Source organism: Poecile atricapillus, chromosome Z, assembly GCF_030490865.1.
Source record: "Poecile atricapillus isolate bPoeAtr1 chromosome Z, bPoeAtr1.hap1, whole genome shotgun sequence".
Classification (NCBI taxonomy): domain Eukaryota; kingdom Metazoa; phylum Chordata; class Aves; order Passeriformes; family Paridae; genus Poecile; species Poecile atricapillus.
The window spans coordinates 88,999,779-89,018,233 of record NC_081289.1 but is presented as its reverse complement, the minus strand read 5'-3'; the positions used below and the strand labels follow the sequence as shown (position 1 = coordinate 89,018,233).

General features: G+C 37.8%; 1 protein-coding gene across 2 annotated transcripts in view; it reads right to left on the bottom strand.

The window, feature by feature from the left end:
* The window catches only part of SRFBP1 (serum response factor binding protein 1), a 67,759-nt gene that overhangs the window by 18,975 nt on the left and 30,329 nt on the right, over positions 1 to 18,455 (bottom strand). For both annotated transcript variants that reach the window (XM_058827448.1, XM_058827447.1), the window contains one exon: positions 4,809 to 4,880. In XM_058827448.1, the coding sequence (XP_058683431.1) occupies positions 4,809 to 4,880 (72 nt within the window). The remainder of the gene's footprint in view (positions 1 to 4,808; positions 4,881 to 18,455) is intronic.

Sequence of the window (18,455 nt, the reverse complement as noted above, 5' to 3'; positions counted from 1 at the left end):
TTCAGCAAGAACGATGTCTTGTATCCATCTACTGAGTTATTCTGGGATGCTTGCTGCTCCAATTAGTTACTCACTGTTCTTTAAAGCCTCAAAGCTAGCAGCCTTTCATAAACTGCTTTTCACTTACTTTTGGTGTGAAAAACATTTTCAATATAAATCTAAAAAGAAGAACAAAATTAGCATTGTGACTACTCCACCCTTGCTCTCTTTTTGTTTACTTATGACAGACAGACTGTGAATTGACAGACTAATCTCAGGCCATCACCTGCATAATTTAGAAATGACATGAATCTGACAAATGCTATTTTGATAATGTGATTGAAACACACTTTTGATAGGAATAAAATTAATACATATTTAGCCCTTTAACTTTGTCCTTCTTCCTGTTTGTCCTGGACAGCAACACCTTTCTACCTTTTTCTCATATCCTTTTTACCTAAGGACTTCCTTAGCCCCACACCAGAGATCGAGTGAATTCAAGAAGTTTGGGAGATGAAACAGAAATATTCTTCTCACATGTGAACAAGTCAAAGTACTGTTTGATAAATGACAAAAAACCCTTTCATATTACTGTTAGTATTTTGGTTGGTTCCCCCATCCCAAGTTCATTAAAGTCATATAGGTATAGATATTAAATTCACTCACCCCAGAACTTGTAAGTATAATATATCAGTCTTTGGGCATCTGTTAAAACATCTGCACCAGAAGCCACACAGTACTAATGTCAACCCTCCAAAATCCTGCTAAGCCGAGTTGTCCTCATCAGGCAGCTTGGATTTTAAATGATCAAACTCACACTGTGTACTCAGTTGCTCAGTTAAATCCTGGCATGTCTCCCTATGGCTATTCATGAGCTGCCTGAGATCCTGTTTCTAAAGTCTTTGAATTCCTTTTAAATTCCAAACAAGACAAAGTTGGTTCCTGTACATGAAGCAATCCAAAATAAGCTTGCCAGACCTTAAATTGGGGAAAAAAAAAAAAAAAAGGAAAAGAAAAAGAAGCAGCTACTAATGACTTACATTTATAGCCTACAAAAAATGTCTCAGCACTCTTAGAAACCATGGCAAGCTTTTCAGTAATCTTGAGATTCAGAGGGATGTGGCCCCAAAAAACTCTGAGGATCATGATATACTCAAAATCTGCCGTGCAGAATCCTCTTTGCAGACAAGCATCCGCATAAGATTCAAATACAACTTTTTTTCTTTTTTTTGATCAATAGGTGGAAATACAAGATATAATAGGAAAAGATGGCTTTCTTCTAAAGGACCACAGATTAAAGATCAGTGTAAAAGAAGGGAATACTATACTCCTAAGGATATGTGAAGACTGCATCTGGAAGTAAAAAATATAGGTGGTATTTATCATCTGTGAGTGCTTGTTCTGCAAGTAAGAAGCACATGCTCAATCCAGTCTCTGATAAAAATGTATATTGGTACTCTATTCTTCACTCAAAGTAAAATACAATAGTTAATTTCTGTTTCAACCCTGCTTCCCAAATCAGACAGTTGCTGGATTTTGAAATACAAAGTTTATTCTTTAGAAAAAATAAGTATTTTGACTTGAGGCAAGACGACATATCACTGTTTGTAGCAGAGCTGGAATTCTGTCATTCTCAAGTGTTTAAAGCAAAGGGACTTTTTCCTCATGTGCTACACACCGAAGACTTACTGGAAGAAAAGCTAAATGAGATGCTACAAGAAGTTAGTCAGTATCTGTTAGCAAAGGCAACAACTGTGGTTATGATGAAGGTGTTTGCAGTTGGACCAACATCCCCTTTTCCTGAGGGAACAGCCCAGATTATAATTTTCTAATACTGGAAAAACATTAATTCATATTAACTTATTTATCCTGCCTATCTTCACCTACCTGAATTACCCTAAATCTATGCTGGCAACAAGCTGAAGATAATAGTCAAGACTTTGCCAGTGCTCAGTTCAGTTTTCTGCTTGTAATGAACCGCATTATTAGGATTAGCTTCCAATTTATACGTTAGGTGTCCTGGAGTACAACACAATGAATCAAGCTTCCCATACATTGCAGGAATATATGCTGTGTGCAACAGTTCAAAATGCCGTCACAGCTGCAAATGTGAGTTTAAAATATGAGTTCTATGATAAGTTTTTCCGATTTTAGTAATGTTAGTCAAATATACTTGTGGCAGACAATGTACAACTTTGTACAAAAAGCACACAAGGAGAAAACCTACAAAATACAGGTCCTGTTTTAAAACAGCTGTAAATGGAACCAACAATATAAAGGTTAGTCAAACTTTCATGGTAATATTTATTACAATTTTTACAGTAGAATTTATCACCTGCTGGTAACAATGGTGCCAGATGCAGCAATATTCGAGTGGATTAAAAACATTTCAGCAGACATGCATGAAGAATTGTTGCTGCTGCTTCTTGTAATGTTTTCATAAAAAGTCTTTTGTCATGGGGTTGATGACTCCCACCAGTAAGCCCTGCAACTAGATAACTCTGATCTGCTTACTATCAATACAGCCGCATTGAAATCTAAATCATAGGAACTCCCAGTAAATTGCCACTTGCTAAACAGTTAGCACAAATTTATTGTACTTGATTGAAATATATGCGAAGTTTTTTTAAATAGAAAAGTATACTCAACTTATTCTGAAAAATGTTGGGAAATAGAAATGGAACATAAAAGCTCAGTGACGAGAAGCAATTAAAAAAGTATCTTGACTACATGACCACTATGCAAAACTAACATCCAGCATTCCACAGTGAATTAAAAGCAGATTGCCTTTTGTCAATGAAAACAAACCTATTCTGAAAATGAAAACAGCCACAGGATGTTTTCCTTCAAATATTTTGAAACTCAAGTTAATGAAAAGGTAAACAGTGTGGTCTGTATTTCATGAGACTACAGAATATTGCTAAGGATAGAAAATAAGAATTTTTTTTATTGTATGTTTAATGACTAACTGTGGGAAAATAAGAAACAAAATATTGGAGAATTAATTTCTGTTTAGGCACAAAAGGGATGCCTATGTTGGGGATATGCTATGGCAAACCAAAAGCAACCAGTAATGGCACAGCAACCACTTGTCACACAACTGTACATATTCTTCTACTGCAGTGAGATGAAAACCCTCTATGGGTTTAAAAATCCATGAGCTTGATATGAAATGTAAATTCCATCCACTAAAAACTGTGAGATTAACAGACTTCCATTCCCCTGAAAAACAGGACCAGCAGCAGAAAGTAACAGAAACAACAGACCGAAACCCCTAAACAATTCCATGAAGATACCTGCATTATATGTTTTCAAGAATTAAAGCTAAATTAAAGCCTATTTTAAGACTTTAAGTAAGTAATATGAGAAGCACAACATCAGTCATGACTATGAATATAAAAAAAATAACGGGGTGAAAGTAAGATTAATTATATTCCTTCATCATTCTTGTAAATAAAATTGCCACCTTAGAAAATAAAACCTACAAAACCACCTTTAAAAAATAGCATCAATAATTTCATTTTAGTGCTCCTTCACTTTATGAAATCAGCGTAAGCCTGATGTATTTGAAATCTTGGTAGAAGAATCTCCTGTGGTTAAGTGAAAAAATGGGACTGTTCGAATTTAGCATCCTTCTTCAAGAATGAAATCCCTCTACACATATCCTCCAGACATTTGAAATCTTCATGTCTGCTCCATTTCTAACATTACAATATGCAGTTTCTGACTACCTCATCCTCACACTGGAAAATCCTGGTCAAATAAATTTAAAAGAAGAATGCTTTTTAGCTTCATGTCAGTGTATCTGTGACCTTTTCCTTACTCTCTTCCATCATTCAGATAAGGAAAAACAGTTAAGATGCTTCTACCCAAACACTTCTCCAGAAATACCAAATTCCTATGATATTTTCCTATTAACTTGTTTTTGCTGACATAAAACATTGAAAAACTTGCAGCACATTATGCTAATAACTGAACTACATCACGCATGACTGTAATATGCAACAGCAGAGTTGTATTACAAACTAATGATGCCATTACAGCAGTAAATTACCAAATCCTACATTAAAACTTAGCCTGTGTACTATAAACACTTCAGGTTTCAGCCTTCTTCAGTGGACCACTCATAGGAATTAAAGCTGAAGTGAAAAAAACCCATAAAACTTCATGTATTGATACTTTTAAACTCAGAATTGCTTTCTGGCATCAAAAATGTAGCATGTTCTTTGAAATGGTACTGCTCTCAGCCTCAGCTGCTTATTTCAATGAGCACTTCTCTGTCTTCATTGCATCTCTGACAGATGTCACTAGTTAGGCAGTTAATATTTGAGACTGTACCTTCAGGCTTCAAGAGAAACATTACACCGAAGCAACAAGCCACAGAGGTGTTAGAATTTCACCTTAATTTCAAGCTAATGTTTGTCATGTTTTGTTTACATGTGGAAATTTCTCCCTGCATTTCAAAGTATTGAGAACCTTTTTCCAACTGTTGCAGAAAGATTACTTATTTACACTAAGTGAATAATTTATATATACTACATAAACAACACAAATCTATTTATAAAGACTAAGAAATCACTATTATGTTTCCTGGTATTCTGTTCCAGTTACTAGGAACTAGCCCACCAGACAAATGACAATTCATACTAGACAGCTATTCACTTTTCTGTAGATATGTCCCAGTGGACAAACCCCCTCAGAAAACGAAGAACTACAATGAAGATACAATACAACAAACAGTGTGTCAAATCCATGTACCTGCACCCACGTATACACCTTTTCACACTTAGAGAAGCAGGGGAAGGAAAGCAAAAACCAGCAAGTCTTACCTTTTTGCAGACACTTTCAAAATTAACTTCTGTCCTAAGAGCAAGTCTGGTAACTTCATCTGGTTTTATTTCCTGTAGATGAAAGATAGATTTATTCTTCTTATGATCAGACTTCATTAAGTCTTTCTAAGATTCACCTCCTTTATAAACATTTGAATCATGCCACCTCCCTAAGAAAACGAGTTTGTTGTATGGCAAATTTTTTCGTGCGTATGTAAACGCTACATTTATACTGACTGACCTTTCGAAAACACAACCTTATACTTAATTTGACTGAATATACTAGTGCTGAAAGCAAAAGGGATTTTTCAACAGCAAAGTACGCAGAATAGGTGGTTTTATTTGCAGAAACATTTCAATTACCCATACTGTTCTACTACAAATAAACTTTGGAAGGCCTTAAACTCCTGACTTATCTTCTAATGAAGTTATATCAGAACTTATCTATGTACATGAATATATAAGTCAAAGACAATGAAAATGAAGCTGAGATGAAAAAAATATTATGTTTTTTCTAAAAAGACTGACTGAACATGCAGTTTGCATTCCTGAACCTAAGCATTTCCATTGGCAGCTGAAACAGAGGAATGAAAATCCTGGACAAGTGGATTTTGTTAAAAGCTGAATATTTTATGAAACATGCCCCCACAACAGATTTCCTGCTATTTTAAGACACATGCTTTATGTAGGTTGCATTATAAAATGCTCTATTAACCTCATCAACTATATTAATTGAACATTATTTTCCTCCTAGGGCAGCAAAACAAAAAATCACGGTATATATATATGGCCATTTTAAAAGCAGTTTAACTATTATTATGCCAGACTCAAATAATGTCCATGCATTTTAAAAAGTTAAATTCTGCACAAAGTAACTTAATTATTCTGATAGGTTTCATGTTCAACTATATTGTATCTGTTAATTTCTTTAATTTCCTGCTTAAGCATTCTTGAAACCTATTCCAATACCTTCATTTTTACTCCACTGCTAAGTTCCATATTCTATCCCTTTTCTGTTGTAAATCCGGAGCAGTCTGTATACTTCCTTGGACATAATTTCAGGAAGAACCACGTAGTTTACCTTCTTATAAAAGGTCATATCTTGCATCTCAAAAATTATGTTTTTCTTTTTTGTATAGTTAAGACACTTTACAGAGACTTGCAATTTATCTAGACCTTTAAGGTATTACAAGCCTTGCATGTCTCAAAACTGTAAACAATTATCTAGTAATGGGAAAAAATAAGAGAACTTAGTTAAATCAACAACAACAACAACAACAACCTCTTTTTGTGAATGTCAGAAGAGCTCCCTGACAATGAGATCTAGAACACTGCAAAATCATCTCCCAAAGGCACTAGTGGAAGCCACTGAGAGGACAGGATCCACACTGGAAAAACACTGGTAGATGTAGGAAACAATCTTCTACTGGCAGATGAACAGTTGGATGACCTAATAGAGATGGAAAAGACCTATGATTCAGTTTTTCATGACTTTCCAAAGTGTTTCACAGATGGTGAAAGTAGGACATGATGGTTAAGTGACATGCTTACTGTCACATAGGAGCTTGGGGGTTACGAATAAAGATCTGGAACCCAACATTATTCATTAAATCAAGCTGTTGGTTTATTAAAAAAAAACAACCACAAAAAGATAATTCCTATGATCTTCATCCCAAATAAAACCGCCTATTTCCTGTCTCCTTAGGATTTAAATGCAGCAACAGGGTTCAGGGCAGAGGCAGACAAACTTCAGCGCTCCCTCCATGAGAATGTCAGAAGTTTAATTTTGATATGACATATTGCAGAATTCCCAAGACATTGCAGAATCATGAATAATACTGGAGAATGAATTACACTTTGGAATGTGAAGTCATGAAAGCCACTCTGAAATGCCTAGGATACAGAATGAGGCCAAGAACCTTCTGTTCAGGCTTAAATCTCCAAATTTATAAATTATTTCCTTCACTTCTCTTAGATTTAAGGCAAACTAAGCATTTTTTACTTAAATGCTCTTCCACAAAACCTTGGTTTTGTAGACATAGTCACATGAGTCAAGTTACTGTAATAAGCATATTTATTCTGTCTCTATTAATGGTGTCTCTATTAATGGCCAGACAATAAAATAGAAAATGGAGATAGTGGTATTTTTCCCAGCACAGTTTTCTCAACTTTGAGATGCACTTGTCTCACAAGGAAAACCTTCGTACTGAGTATCTATTATGTAACCCTCTTTCCAATTGTGCTAAGGGATGTTACAGATGGATGCCCCCTCCAGCATCTCTGAGACCAGTCTAGGAATTCCACCTGTCCTGATGCTGCAGCCCAGCCCAGTATGTCCAGAGACAGAGAGGTGTCTGTCCCAGGTCCACAGATATAGCAGATACTTTCTTATTGACAGTTTCAACCAGTAGTGAAGCTCAGATATGTAGCATGTAGCACTCCCAGGACTCACATGAACTGCAGTAGAGCCAGCCAAGGTCTCTTCCTTCTTTTCTGATCAGGACTGAAGTTCACTATTGAGAGTATGCCACCTCCCACCCCCTCAAAAGGCACAAACACACTTGTGGATCCCTCAGTATCAGTGCAGTATATCCCTCTGTCCATCTAATACCTCTTGGCCTGGGTCCATAACTCTTGTGCCCCTCTCCTGCGCCTCCTACTTGCTGGCTGGCAGAAAGTCACTATCAGGCAGATACAAAGACCCACCTTACAGGCACCAGCAAGGGCCCTCTGGCCACCTGATACGCCTTCCCAGACTACAGAACCTTAGAAACACAGAATAGTTAGAAGAGGCCTTAAAGATCCTCTAGCCTTCCAGCCCTCACCATGGGCAGGGACACCTTCCACTAGATGAAGTTGCTCAGGGCCCTGCCCAATCTGCCCTTGAACATTCTCAGGGATGGGGTAGCCACAGCTGCTTTGGGCAACATGTGCCAGTGCCTCACCACCCTCACAGTAAGGAATTTCTTCCTAATACCCAATCCTAACCTACTCTCAGTTTGAAGCTATTACCCCATGTCCTATCACTACGTGCCCTTGTAAAAAGTCCCTCTCCCACACACAGCTACTCCAATTTGAGATTTGCTAGTGAACTGCACATGCCAGAGACACACCTGGAGTCAAAGCACATGAATATTAGACAGTCTGCCTGCCCCATCAGCATTAGCACACAGGCCATGAGCGGCAGCCCAGTCCAGATGTGCCAAGAGCTTCACAGGCATGACTCAGCCCAGTTTCACGCGCAGATACATGCAGGACACAAACTGTCCTCCCTGGTGCTGCACATGCTGTTACTGCCCATGCCTGGAGCTGAGACCCCCACCCACTGCTGCTGATACCCCAGGCTTGACGCACCTACACTCCTGCCCTCACTCCTATTGCTTGCCCCATACACCCATGCCCTGGAGTGACTTCATGATGCTTGTATTCCCAGTTGTCTGTTTATGCTGGATATTGAGTTCTGAGAGTGAAGCGGGGAGAGAAGCGCAGAGTTTGTGTTCAGAAATTGCACTCACTCCCCTGCATTCTGCTCCTGCACTGTGCTGTCTGCAGCACAGACAGACAGTGGGACAGAGCTCTCCTCTGCTTTTAGTTAGTTTTCAGCTAGCTGAGGCAGAGAAGTTCCCTGGACAGTGGTTTTTCTTTTTCTTGGAATTGTTCAAACCTGCTCAGAACTGAAAACCCAGACAAACACTGAGAGCTCAAACCTGGGGCCCACCAGGGCCAGGATGTGGTATTTTCCAGCACCAGATGGACTGATAAGAGACTGAGAGAACCCAGGTACACCCCACGACAAGGAATTTCTTAATTTTCCATCTCTTCAGAACAGCAAGAGGTTTTATTGTTTAATATTCTTTTTTTTTTTATGCTTGTGAATACTTTACTTGTTAAATAAACAGTTTTTTTCCACTTTTCCCCAAGAACATATTTTCCCAAACCAGTTGGGAGAGGGGCCGTTTGCATTTGCCTTCTGGAGGGGCCTCATTCAGAGGTTTCCTCCCAAAATTTGCTCTAAACCAGGATACCCCAGTAGCTGGCACCTCATCCTTACTGCACTTGCAGGCCGGGGACAAAGACATGAGATTACAAACAGGTAAGAAAAGAAAAAAAGGTGACAGACTATGTTGATCAGTTGCACTGCTTGGTCAGGTAAATTTACTGACCAGAACTGGCTGAGATTGTCCCCTCAAATGCTCACTCCCAATTATGCCCCTCTAAGTGCTGCTTAGTAAGTTCTGTGTAGTCACAGGTCCTCCCTATGTCCCTGAATCCTCATGTTCCTATTGTTCTCCCTTATCAGTTACAAAATCAAGGCTGGCCTTCTGCAAAGCAGTATCAGTAGTTTTTTTAATGGCCCATTATTTGTGAGTGGAGATGATCTGCCTTTGTCCCTGTCTGTTTATCCCTTGTCCACCAGCTCTTGCACCTCTGCTTCAGCCCTTCCCCTTTTCCTGTCTATCCCTTTAGCACTGCGAAGATCCACTTCTGGAGGCCCCTAATGAAGAACACTCACTGCCTTCCAAATACTCTCACAGATTATAGCTGTTTTCTGAAATCGTATTAATGCTTGGTGTCATAACCTATGCCACTTGGTTTCCAAGAGAGATGCTATGTTCCAATGAACAAGGAATACAAAAGTTAAGGGGAAACAAGGTAAATATGATACTTTATGAAGTATACAAACTACAACCATCTCAGGTTAGGGAAATACAGACAAAGGTCTCCTAAAAACCAATGCACACACTCTTCTGCCTTGAAAATCTTCCCTATTTCCCCAAATGTCTAAAAATACCCCAAGCCAAAACCTTAAAAGTAAGATGCTGATGTACTGACTGCCTATGGAGGGATGATAAAAAACAGCTGAGATCAAGAGACCCTTCTCCTTTGCAGATTGACCATGTTTTCTCTCATGGGAGACAGACAACTACGAGAGGTAATACACTGTCAGCACTACTGACATTAGTGCTCTAGCTGGCAAACTGGTGGATAACGAGCAGTAACGAACAATGGAAGAGATAATTTTATTTTACTTATAAACTGCACCCTTATCTCAGTCTTTATTATGAAATCCTTTGGAGACAGGGGCATGAGCAAGGAAACACTCTGCTGTACATTCACATGACACAAAGCACAATGGTGTAGCTGTTTGTCCTGATGCCTCGGCCTGAAACGGCCACTGGAATGCCAAGATGACACTGGAAAGAGGTGGCAAAGGAGCAGGATCAGCAATTTTTTCCAACAGTCTGGGGATGATGCTCCTCTGGGCATTCACTGCCCAGGCAGCTGCTCCAGTGGGCAGTGATGTCAGGAGAACTGGCCTGTCAGCCAGTTGGATCCTGTCAGGCCGGCAGACAGATGACCAGGCCTTGGCCTGAGATTAAGATGAATAAACAGGATGTGAAAAACTACTGGACATACGAGAACTGCTGGATATGATAGATAATGCAAGAAGCTGCAGAATGGCTGTACAGATCATTAGGGCAGAGTTACACAAAAACAAGACAACCTTCATGGAAAGGTGGAATACAGGGCAGACTTCAGGGGTGGACATCTTGTTACCAAGGTAACTGAACTAGTAATAGCACATGAAGCTAACATTGCACACAAACTCCAAATTTATGGAAAGAGTAACTATAGATGGGCAAGGACTGGAGTGGGCAAAGACTGGCGTGGTCTGGGAAAAGTGAGCACTGGGGCACAGGAATGGGTAGCTACGGGGCAGGCACTCATCGCTGAATAGAGTACGGGAGGCAGCGATCTCACGCCAGTACTTACAGAAACTTAGAACAGCAATGTTGGGAGATTTTTTTTAAAATAAACCGAAACTGTCTTACACAGAAAGACAAGACTATATTGAAGTATGTCAAGCATAAGTGGTATGTGAAAATAGGATTTCATGTTTATATTGATTGTGGCTGCTCAGATGACACTTGATCCAAGCAATACTGAGTCAGAGAGAGGTCCTAACCTAAAAGGCATGGAAATGTAATTTATTGAACAGCCTCTGGAAGACAGCAAAAACAAATTCGCTGTCAAATGAGGCTTCGACACATCTCAGAAATGCAGGATTTTTCATACAAAATGTATTCCCAGCTATGCTGTCTCAGGCAGTTTTAAATGACTCAGGAAAAAACCTTAAAGTCTGCCAGTGGCCTGCGGAAACAATTTAGGAGTCCTCAGACTACTAAAAATGACACAATTTCAATTTTGTTTTGACTAATATTTTTTGTTTACCTTTATCATAAAAAATCATTACTTCTCATTATTATTTTTTCACATTTTTTTAGTTGTGCAAGTTTTAAGCCCTTCCATATGAAAAGATGACTTTCTTCTCAAAATGGTGAAGCTTCTCCAAACAGTAAGTAGTAGAATTAGGGTATATAGAAACAAAAACAGAACACCCATAGCAAAAGTCGTATTTCTGGTAAAATCTCAGCTATAGTTTGCTACCCAATAATACCTTCAGCTTTTAAAATTTAATCATAATTTTTACTCTAACCTGTGTTTGAGACTACTTTCTCACAAAGTTTCTTATATTTTTCCACAGCATTCAGTCTGATTTTGCTACTGTCATTTTTTTGGTTGCTTAGTGTAGAAAAATGTATAAGACAAAAAAATTCCAGAACATTTTTTCAAATTTTTTTTTCCTGTAATTTAATCACTGTATGTCTTCTTGTCATAACCAATTTTCTCTCCTAAGTCTTTAGAAGTCCAGTATTTTACTCATTCAGAAAAAAAGTAGTCTTAGACTTATGAGTAAGTATTACCATTGTGAAAATACACAAAAATGGGATATCTTCAAAGTAGTGCAAGAATTCAGCCACGGGCACCTGAAAGTTTATCCAGCTTCCAAAAAGAAACTAAATCCATTATAAGAGCACAAATTTGTTTAAGTCACAAAGTCATGTTTTCCAGAAATGCATTGTTGTAACTGATTATTATCAAACTGATTATAAATAAAAAGAATACTTTCTTTTGCTAGCAGTTTATAAAGACCAAATCCTCTGTCAGTAGCTGTGACCTAAGCTGCATCAGTGGACCACCACACCAAAGTAAATGGCACTCTGCCTAAACACAAAAAATAGAAATAAATAAATCCCAAACCTCTATCTCGTCAAGGCCCCGTTTTACTAGATGTGGAACCAAGATGAACAGTACTACCAGAAGAGAAACCTGGATAAAATTAATAAACAGAATAACAAAAAAATTGATCCAGTAAATAAAATATGACATTGTCTAGTTAAGTGTGACTTAAGCTTATTAATAACTTGTTTATTAAACAAGTCTTGTTTATTAAGACTTGTTTACTAAACAAGTCAGTACTATGTTGACATACCTGCTTCATTATAAAATCCCTACGTAATTTTACCACAGACAGTGCTAAGCACTTTGAAATAGCTGCCTGCCTTACTGCCAGGTCTTTATGAATGATTACTAAAACACCTCTGAAGCTCTCTTCTCAGTAATTAGATGTCCTGAACATCACCTACCACAGAATAAAAGTTTAAAGATTTGTAAGGCCTCTAGATATTTTCTGTATTTGCTCTCATCTTTTAACTTTTAAAACAAGAATAAAATGGGAGGCAGTATCTCTCCTGGTAATATTGCACAGAAAAAGAGAAGTCTAAACCTAGACAAAAGTCTGTAATCTTAGCCCTGGAAATTTCATCTTCCATTTGGCTTTAGTTTTTTCCTCAATGAAATCCAGGCAATCCAGGTCACTCTCATCTTTATCCATTACCTGTAAATTACATAAAATCCTTCCAGAGAGGCCTACTGATTGTCCCAAATTTCCCAAACTGTACCCTGATGATAGGTAAACTCTGAACGCTGTACTTCCCACTTGTATGCAACTGCACCTTCTGCAGTAGAGCATTTCTTACCTAAGAACTCACTTTTGTTTTAATGATTTGCCGCTTTTCTGACTGTGGCAATTCTCAGTAACAATTCATCCCACCCTGGCTGAATGAGAATGCTCAAATGATTCAATTGCTCCATTTATTTTCCTTGGTGTAAAGAAACTGGATAATCATTAAGATGTTGAATTCATTGCATTTCTAAAGCAATTCTAAAAAGACCCGCCATTGCCTCCTTTTGCAGCAGACACATCTCTGGATGTGAAAGCATTACACACCAAGAGTTTCCTGCTGAGAAGAACTGAGGTTTTCAACCCACAAGGGAGAATCCAGTGGGGGCCAGTACCAGTCTCATGAGGGGAAGACTGATTTGACAGAAAGTCCACGATGGTGCTGTTAGGGCCACCCCTCTCCTAGGGCTGAAGCTGACGGATAACCAAAAAATTATGAAGACTGACAAGTCACTCGTTAAGAATACTATAATCATTCATGAATCTAGTAAATATCTACGCATCTCCATGCTAAAAACTTTCCTGCTAGATTTTTTTTAATCATCACTAGGAAAAAACCTGCACTTGTCCATCCTGAAAGCGTCAGCTCACGTTACGCCATGCAGCTGAAACGGGGACTCATTCTTGGGTAAACTACACTTGGGGCTCAGGGCATAGAATGTGCTGAGAAACTTCAGCACTTCAGCTCCCCTCTGTTACCACAATCCACTCATACCACATAGGGAAGGGCCTTGCTATGCCTAAGACACAGTTAATGCTGGATTTAAATAAAATGCCATTAAACCCATTGTTTTCAATACTCAAAAAGGACAGAAACATTTACAAAGTTCTTAGGAAAAGAAAGAAAAGACAAGGTATACCTAATTTATTCACACTAAGGTTAAAGATCTCTCTGCCTCACTCAGTTTGCCATTCTTACTGGCAAGACAACATTTAGGATTTTTAATGTTTGCACACATTTACGCCAGAGCCTACACTTTCAGATAGAACAAATAAAGGAATCTATTTTTGGGAGCTATTTTCATGATTTCTTTGGTGACTCACTGGCATAAATTCTTGTTTTAAATTACAGATGGACATAAAATCTAAGTGGTGCTAACATGTAAATCTTCTTAAAATACACAGGACTCTACTGAGTGATAAGAGACCATGAAAGATAGTAACTAACCACTGTGGGGTGCATGTGTTTGGGAAGTCCTTTTTATCTAATATAGTGTAATATAGTGACAAAGTAAAGACTGTCTGTCGATGCATATGTGCACTCAAAATTAATACAAACAAAACAGATCAGCATATTACTAATGTACTCATTATTCCAAAAAAATTAGATACCATATTACAATAGGGGTAGGTGTATCTTTCTAACTAGTAACGCTCTGCATGTTGTGGAAGCTTCTCACTACTAAAGACATATATGTACTAACAGAATTCAAATAGATGTATAATAGTGCTTGAATAAATACTATTTCAGAAGTTTACACATATTCAAAAACAACATATATTCTTTTGATAAATAACTTCAAGTTAGCAAGTTCAACAAGTTAACCTTTGCTAAGCTTACAGTCAATGCAGCAAGTCTGATAAATGTCCGAAAATAAATGTATGTAGAGATGCAGCTTTCTGTGGAAGTCAAGTTTTACTGTACATACCTGTGTCATAAAGGACAGACAACTACAGGAAAGCAAAGGCATAATCAAAAATTCCATGGATTTTTTTTTGTTCGTTTCACCGGTGTAGCCAACAAAGCTTTTGCCGGCAAACTGACTGCATGACTTGGTTCTGTTTCACCATATACTGAAAACAGAGGTCTTATCCCGTAGAAATGAAGACATTTTCTCTCTAATTGGAGACAGGTTAAGTGAATTATATTTTAAATACAGTGCCCTGGATCACTTGGGTTTAAGACTATTATGATGTTCAAAAGTAATTAAGAGTTTTTAATTTATAAAAGGGTCTGTATTACAAAGAAGAAGAAAAGCTTAGCAAAAAATGGTTCTACAGTTTCTAGTTTTCCTGAAGTATGCACCAAAGACATTTAATGCATTTTTAATGACTTTGCATGCTTTATCAACTGCCTTATATTTTCAAAAGTTTTGCTGAATTTTATGTTGTTTTAACTGGTCTTTGAATTTACTACAAGACATCTCCAAATAAGAAAATAACCTTTCTTGAAATCATTAATTTTCAACTTTGTTGGATTAATAACAACTTGGAGAGAAATACTACAAAACACATTAAGAAAAAAACCAGTAAAATTTAATTCATATTTTAAAATAACAAAACCAAAGACATCACTAGAGGAAATTACCAGAATATAGCTTCCCAAAAAAATCAGAAGCTTGAGAACCACCTCACTTTAGACAAACATAGCACAATTCATTTTGATGGGAATTAACTATTCCTAACCTGTCAAAACAGAAAGGGAAAAAAAAAAAAAAAAAAAAAAAAAGGAAGAATACTCCAAAATCACAGTTAATCATTGGGAATGTAAGAATGTACTTCTAGGGGAACTTGTCTAGCAATTGTTCTTTTTGTGAACTGCACTGGTGTCAGGTTTTTGCTGGCACCAATTTTAAACATTACTAAATGTCTACAGTATTGCTGTCTCAGTTTAGATCCAAGTGAAATTCACCGTCAACCTGTGAATTTTCATCTGGTAGGTTTCACAATACAAAATTTTATTGTTTTTTGGGCTTATTTTTTTATGGAAAATTAAATTTACAGAAATACTCATCTAATAAAACTACATCATATTCCTGTGAACACAGTTTTGCACAAATGGTTACCTTCCTCTTGCTAAATACCCTCATTTCTCTACACTGCATAACCCTTTCTAAGAGCAGAACAAGCAGATGAGGGAAAGACTATTTATTCATGCTTTAATAACAAAACATAATGAAATAAACAACTCTCCAAAAGAACACTTAACATGGCTAATTGTTTGAGCTCTTGTAAAATACCCAAACTTTATTTGGCAAGTATAGGCTGCTCTTTTCTGCCACGTTTATAAACTAATTTAATATTTCAAGAGGTATGCAAGTCAAATGCCAGCAATTACATCAGTCTACCGAGATGAACACTCTGAACTTGGCATTTTATTCTGTCAATTAGATTAAATGAATTGTTTCATTTTGGAGGTTCACATCTGATTCAGTAGTCACTTTCAGAGAGCAGTCACCGTTTTCACCATAGCATACAGAAAGCAATTAGCAAGTCTGCAATTTAGTGACAATTTCAGAAGTAGAAGGTACTATAAAAGTAAACTACAATTACAAGCATTAAAAATGACAAAAAAAAGAGAAGTAAAAAAAAACTTAGAAGCACAGCAAGCATGATGCCAAAAATTATTACTTGAGTATTCTTTTTTCTTCAAACATCTCTTAGTTCTGAATGTCAGCGTTCACTTGCGCTGTAATGCAATCTGTAATTTCATTGTACTGACACAATTTGTTCCACAGTGCTTTCCTAATATTAAAATAACAACCACATGCGATTTGAGGGTTTCCATATTTCCAAGCAGCCCTGTTGCTGGCTGGAAGCGCCTGGGGTTTTGAGTTACTATCCGTGGTATTCGGCGCGGCTGCCAGCAGCGCCGGCGGGTGCCAGCAGCGCGGCTTGAGCGAGAGCGGCAGGAAAGCGGCGCTACCTGCCAGGAGAGGGCGCGGGGCACCCCCGGCCCCGCTCCCGCCGCTCCCGCCCGGCAGCAGCGACAGCCAGCAAGGCGCCACCGAGGCAGCCAGCGAAAGGACGTGCTGGATGCTCACAGCATTCCCTAACGACGAGATAGTGACTGACAAATGGGCGCCATCTGCGTAGTAACTCCCCACCCGCTACGTCCGGGTTTGAAAAGAAGACGCGGAAACATAAACAAGTAGCGAGGACAGAAGAACCCGGAGAGATGTAGTGTGAAGCAGAATCACGTGAATACAGACCCCTTCTGCACAACCCCTTGGTCTGCTTCCAGAGGGCAAAAGAGTTCAAAGATTAGACATCATGCAGATAAAAAGAACTTGTTTCCATTCCTTTTCCCAGTATGCACTGTCACCAGGAAAATTATTCCTCCTCCAGTCCTTTCTTCAAGCTCCATGGAAAAAAAAAAAATTAGTTTTTGTCCTTTCCTAGAGATCTTGAAACTTCAGCAAGACAAACCTGTCACCTGATTTGCCCAGGGTGAGGAGTAAAGGTGAAAAAACGAGATTGTAACAAAACACAAAAAGAGGTTTTTATTTTTAGTATATGCAGATTTTCATACTGGCTGTTAAAACCTCCTCAGCAAAATACTAGTACACAATATCTATCCAGGACAAATACGTGATTTTTGTTTAAACTCCAACATCAGTAGTTCACCTTGTATCCCGGTGAATCCTCTTCCGATTTTGTTACACGTTATATAGATGCCGTGCCATATCTGATAGTTCTTGACACTCTTCTTTATACTTTCACTAGTTTATTTGGTTGTTTTTTACATACACAAACATGATTTATGCAGTATACAGTAAAATAATTAATTTTAAAAGGAAAAGACTGACTTCTGTCTGAAGACAAGGAAGAGCAATCTAGCATTTTCACTAATATCTATGGAAACGCTGCTATCCACGTTCTAGCAGTATCAGCAAAAAACAATTTCTTTCAATACAAAAATGAGCTACTGGAAATGTAATTCTCAGCACCACCACAAGTACTAAACATTTATCACCACTGAATATCTTCAGTCATTCTGTTGCCCAGTTGATCAGCTCAGCAGTGTTTTAGTATCAGTATCTTCAGTACCCCAAAATTCTGGAATCATAAAGTTCTGTCATTCATTCATTTTTTCTGAATCATTTCCAGCACTGATGTGCACAAATCTCTGCTGTTAGCTTTCCAACACTACAAAAGCCAAGCATCTCTTCTTCTCTTTTGCTTACTATGTTTAACTCTATGACTAAAAGAAGAAAATTCATATCCATGAACAGCTTTAAAAAAAGAAAAGCCAAACTAAAACAACATAAAACCACTAGAGGCTTTGGGTGAAAGCTGGACAATTATGTTGTTTTTTGTTTTTCTTAATACAAAACACTGTACAGATTCAATCAACAATATCTACTATGTATTTACTCCTTCAAAGAACTCCCACTGATTTGCCAGGCATGACTTTCATCTCCTAAAGGTACCATTATTCTACCTCTTACTATTCATCCATGTGCTCACTAAATCCTCACTTAAATAATAAGTGCCAAAACGTCTGTCCAGCACTGAAGTCATATTCACATTAGCATTACATTCCCAAAAAGACTTCATTTTTCATTTTTTTTTTTTACACAGGAGGTAGCCATGGGGGAAATAAAATTTTACACTCAAAAACATCAGCTGGAATAAGGAGTCATAGCAATTCATGCAGCTGCCATTCCAAATTCATTAATTTCCAAGTGACTATAAAGATACAGCGATCTCAATTTCTTCTTCTCACCCACCACAAACTCTTCAATTACAAGAAATAGGAATAAAACCTTTACCACAATATTAAAGAAGGATTTCTATTTGTGAAGGAAAAAAACCTAACTTCTATGGAAAATTTCTTTAGAAGAAAGAGGACAGAAAAGGACAGTTGATTAAGGATATTTAGATAGTTTAATATTGATCCACCATACTAAGTAGATTCACTATTTACTGCAGATATTATTCTTCACTTCTCTAGAATAAATTAAGTACAAAGACCAGCTAGTATACAGCAAGAAATTAATTACAATTGCCTCAGAGATCCCATGAGGATCATCTTATTTTGACAACTATCATACCTC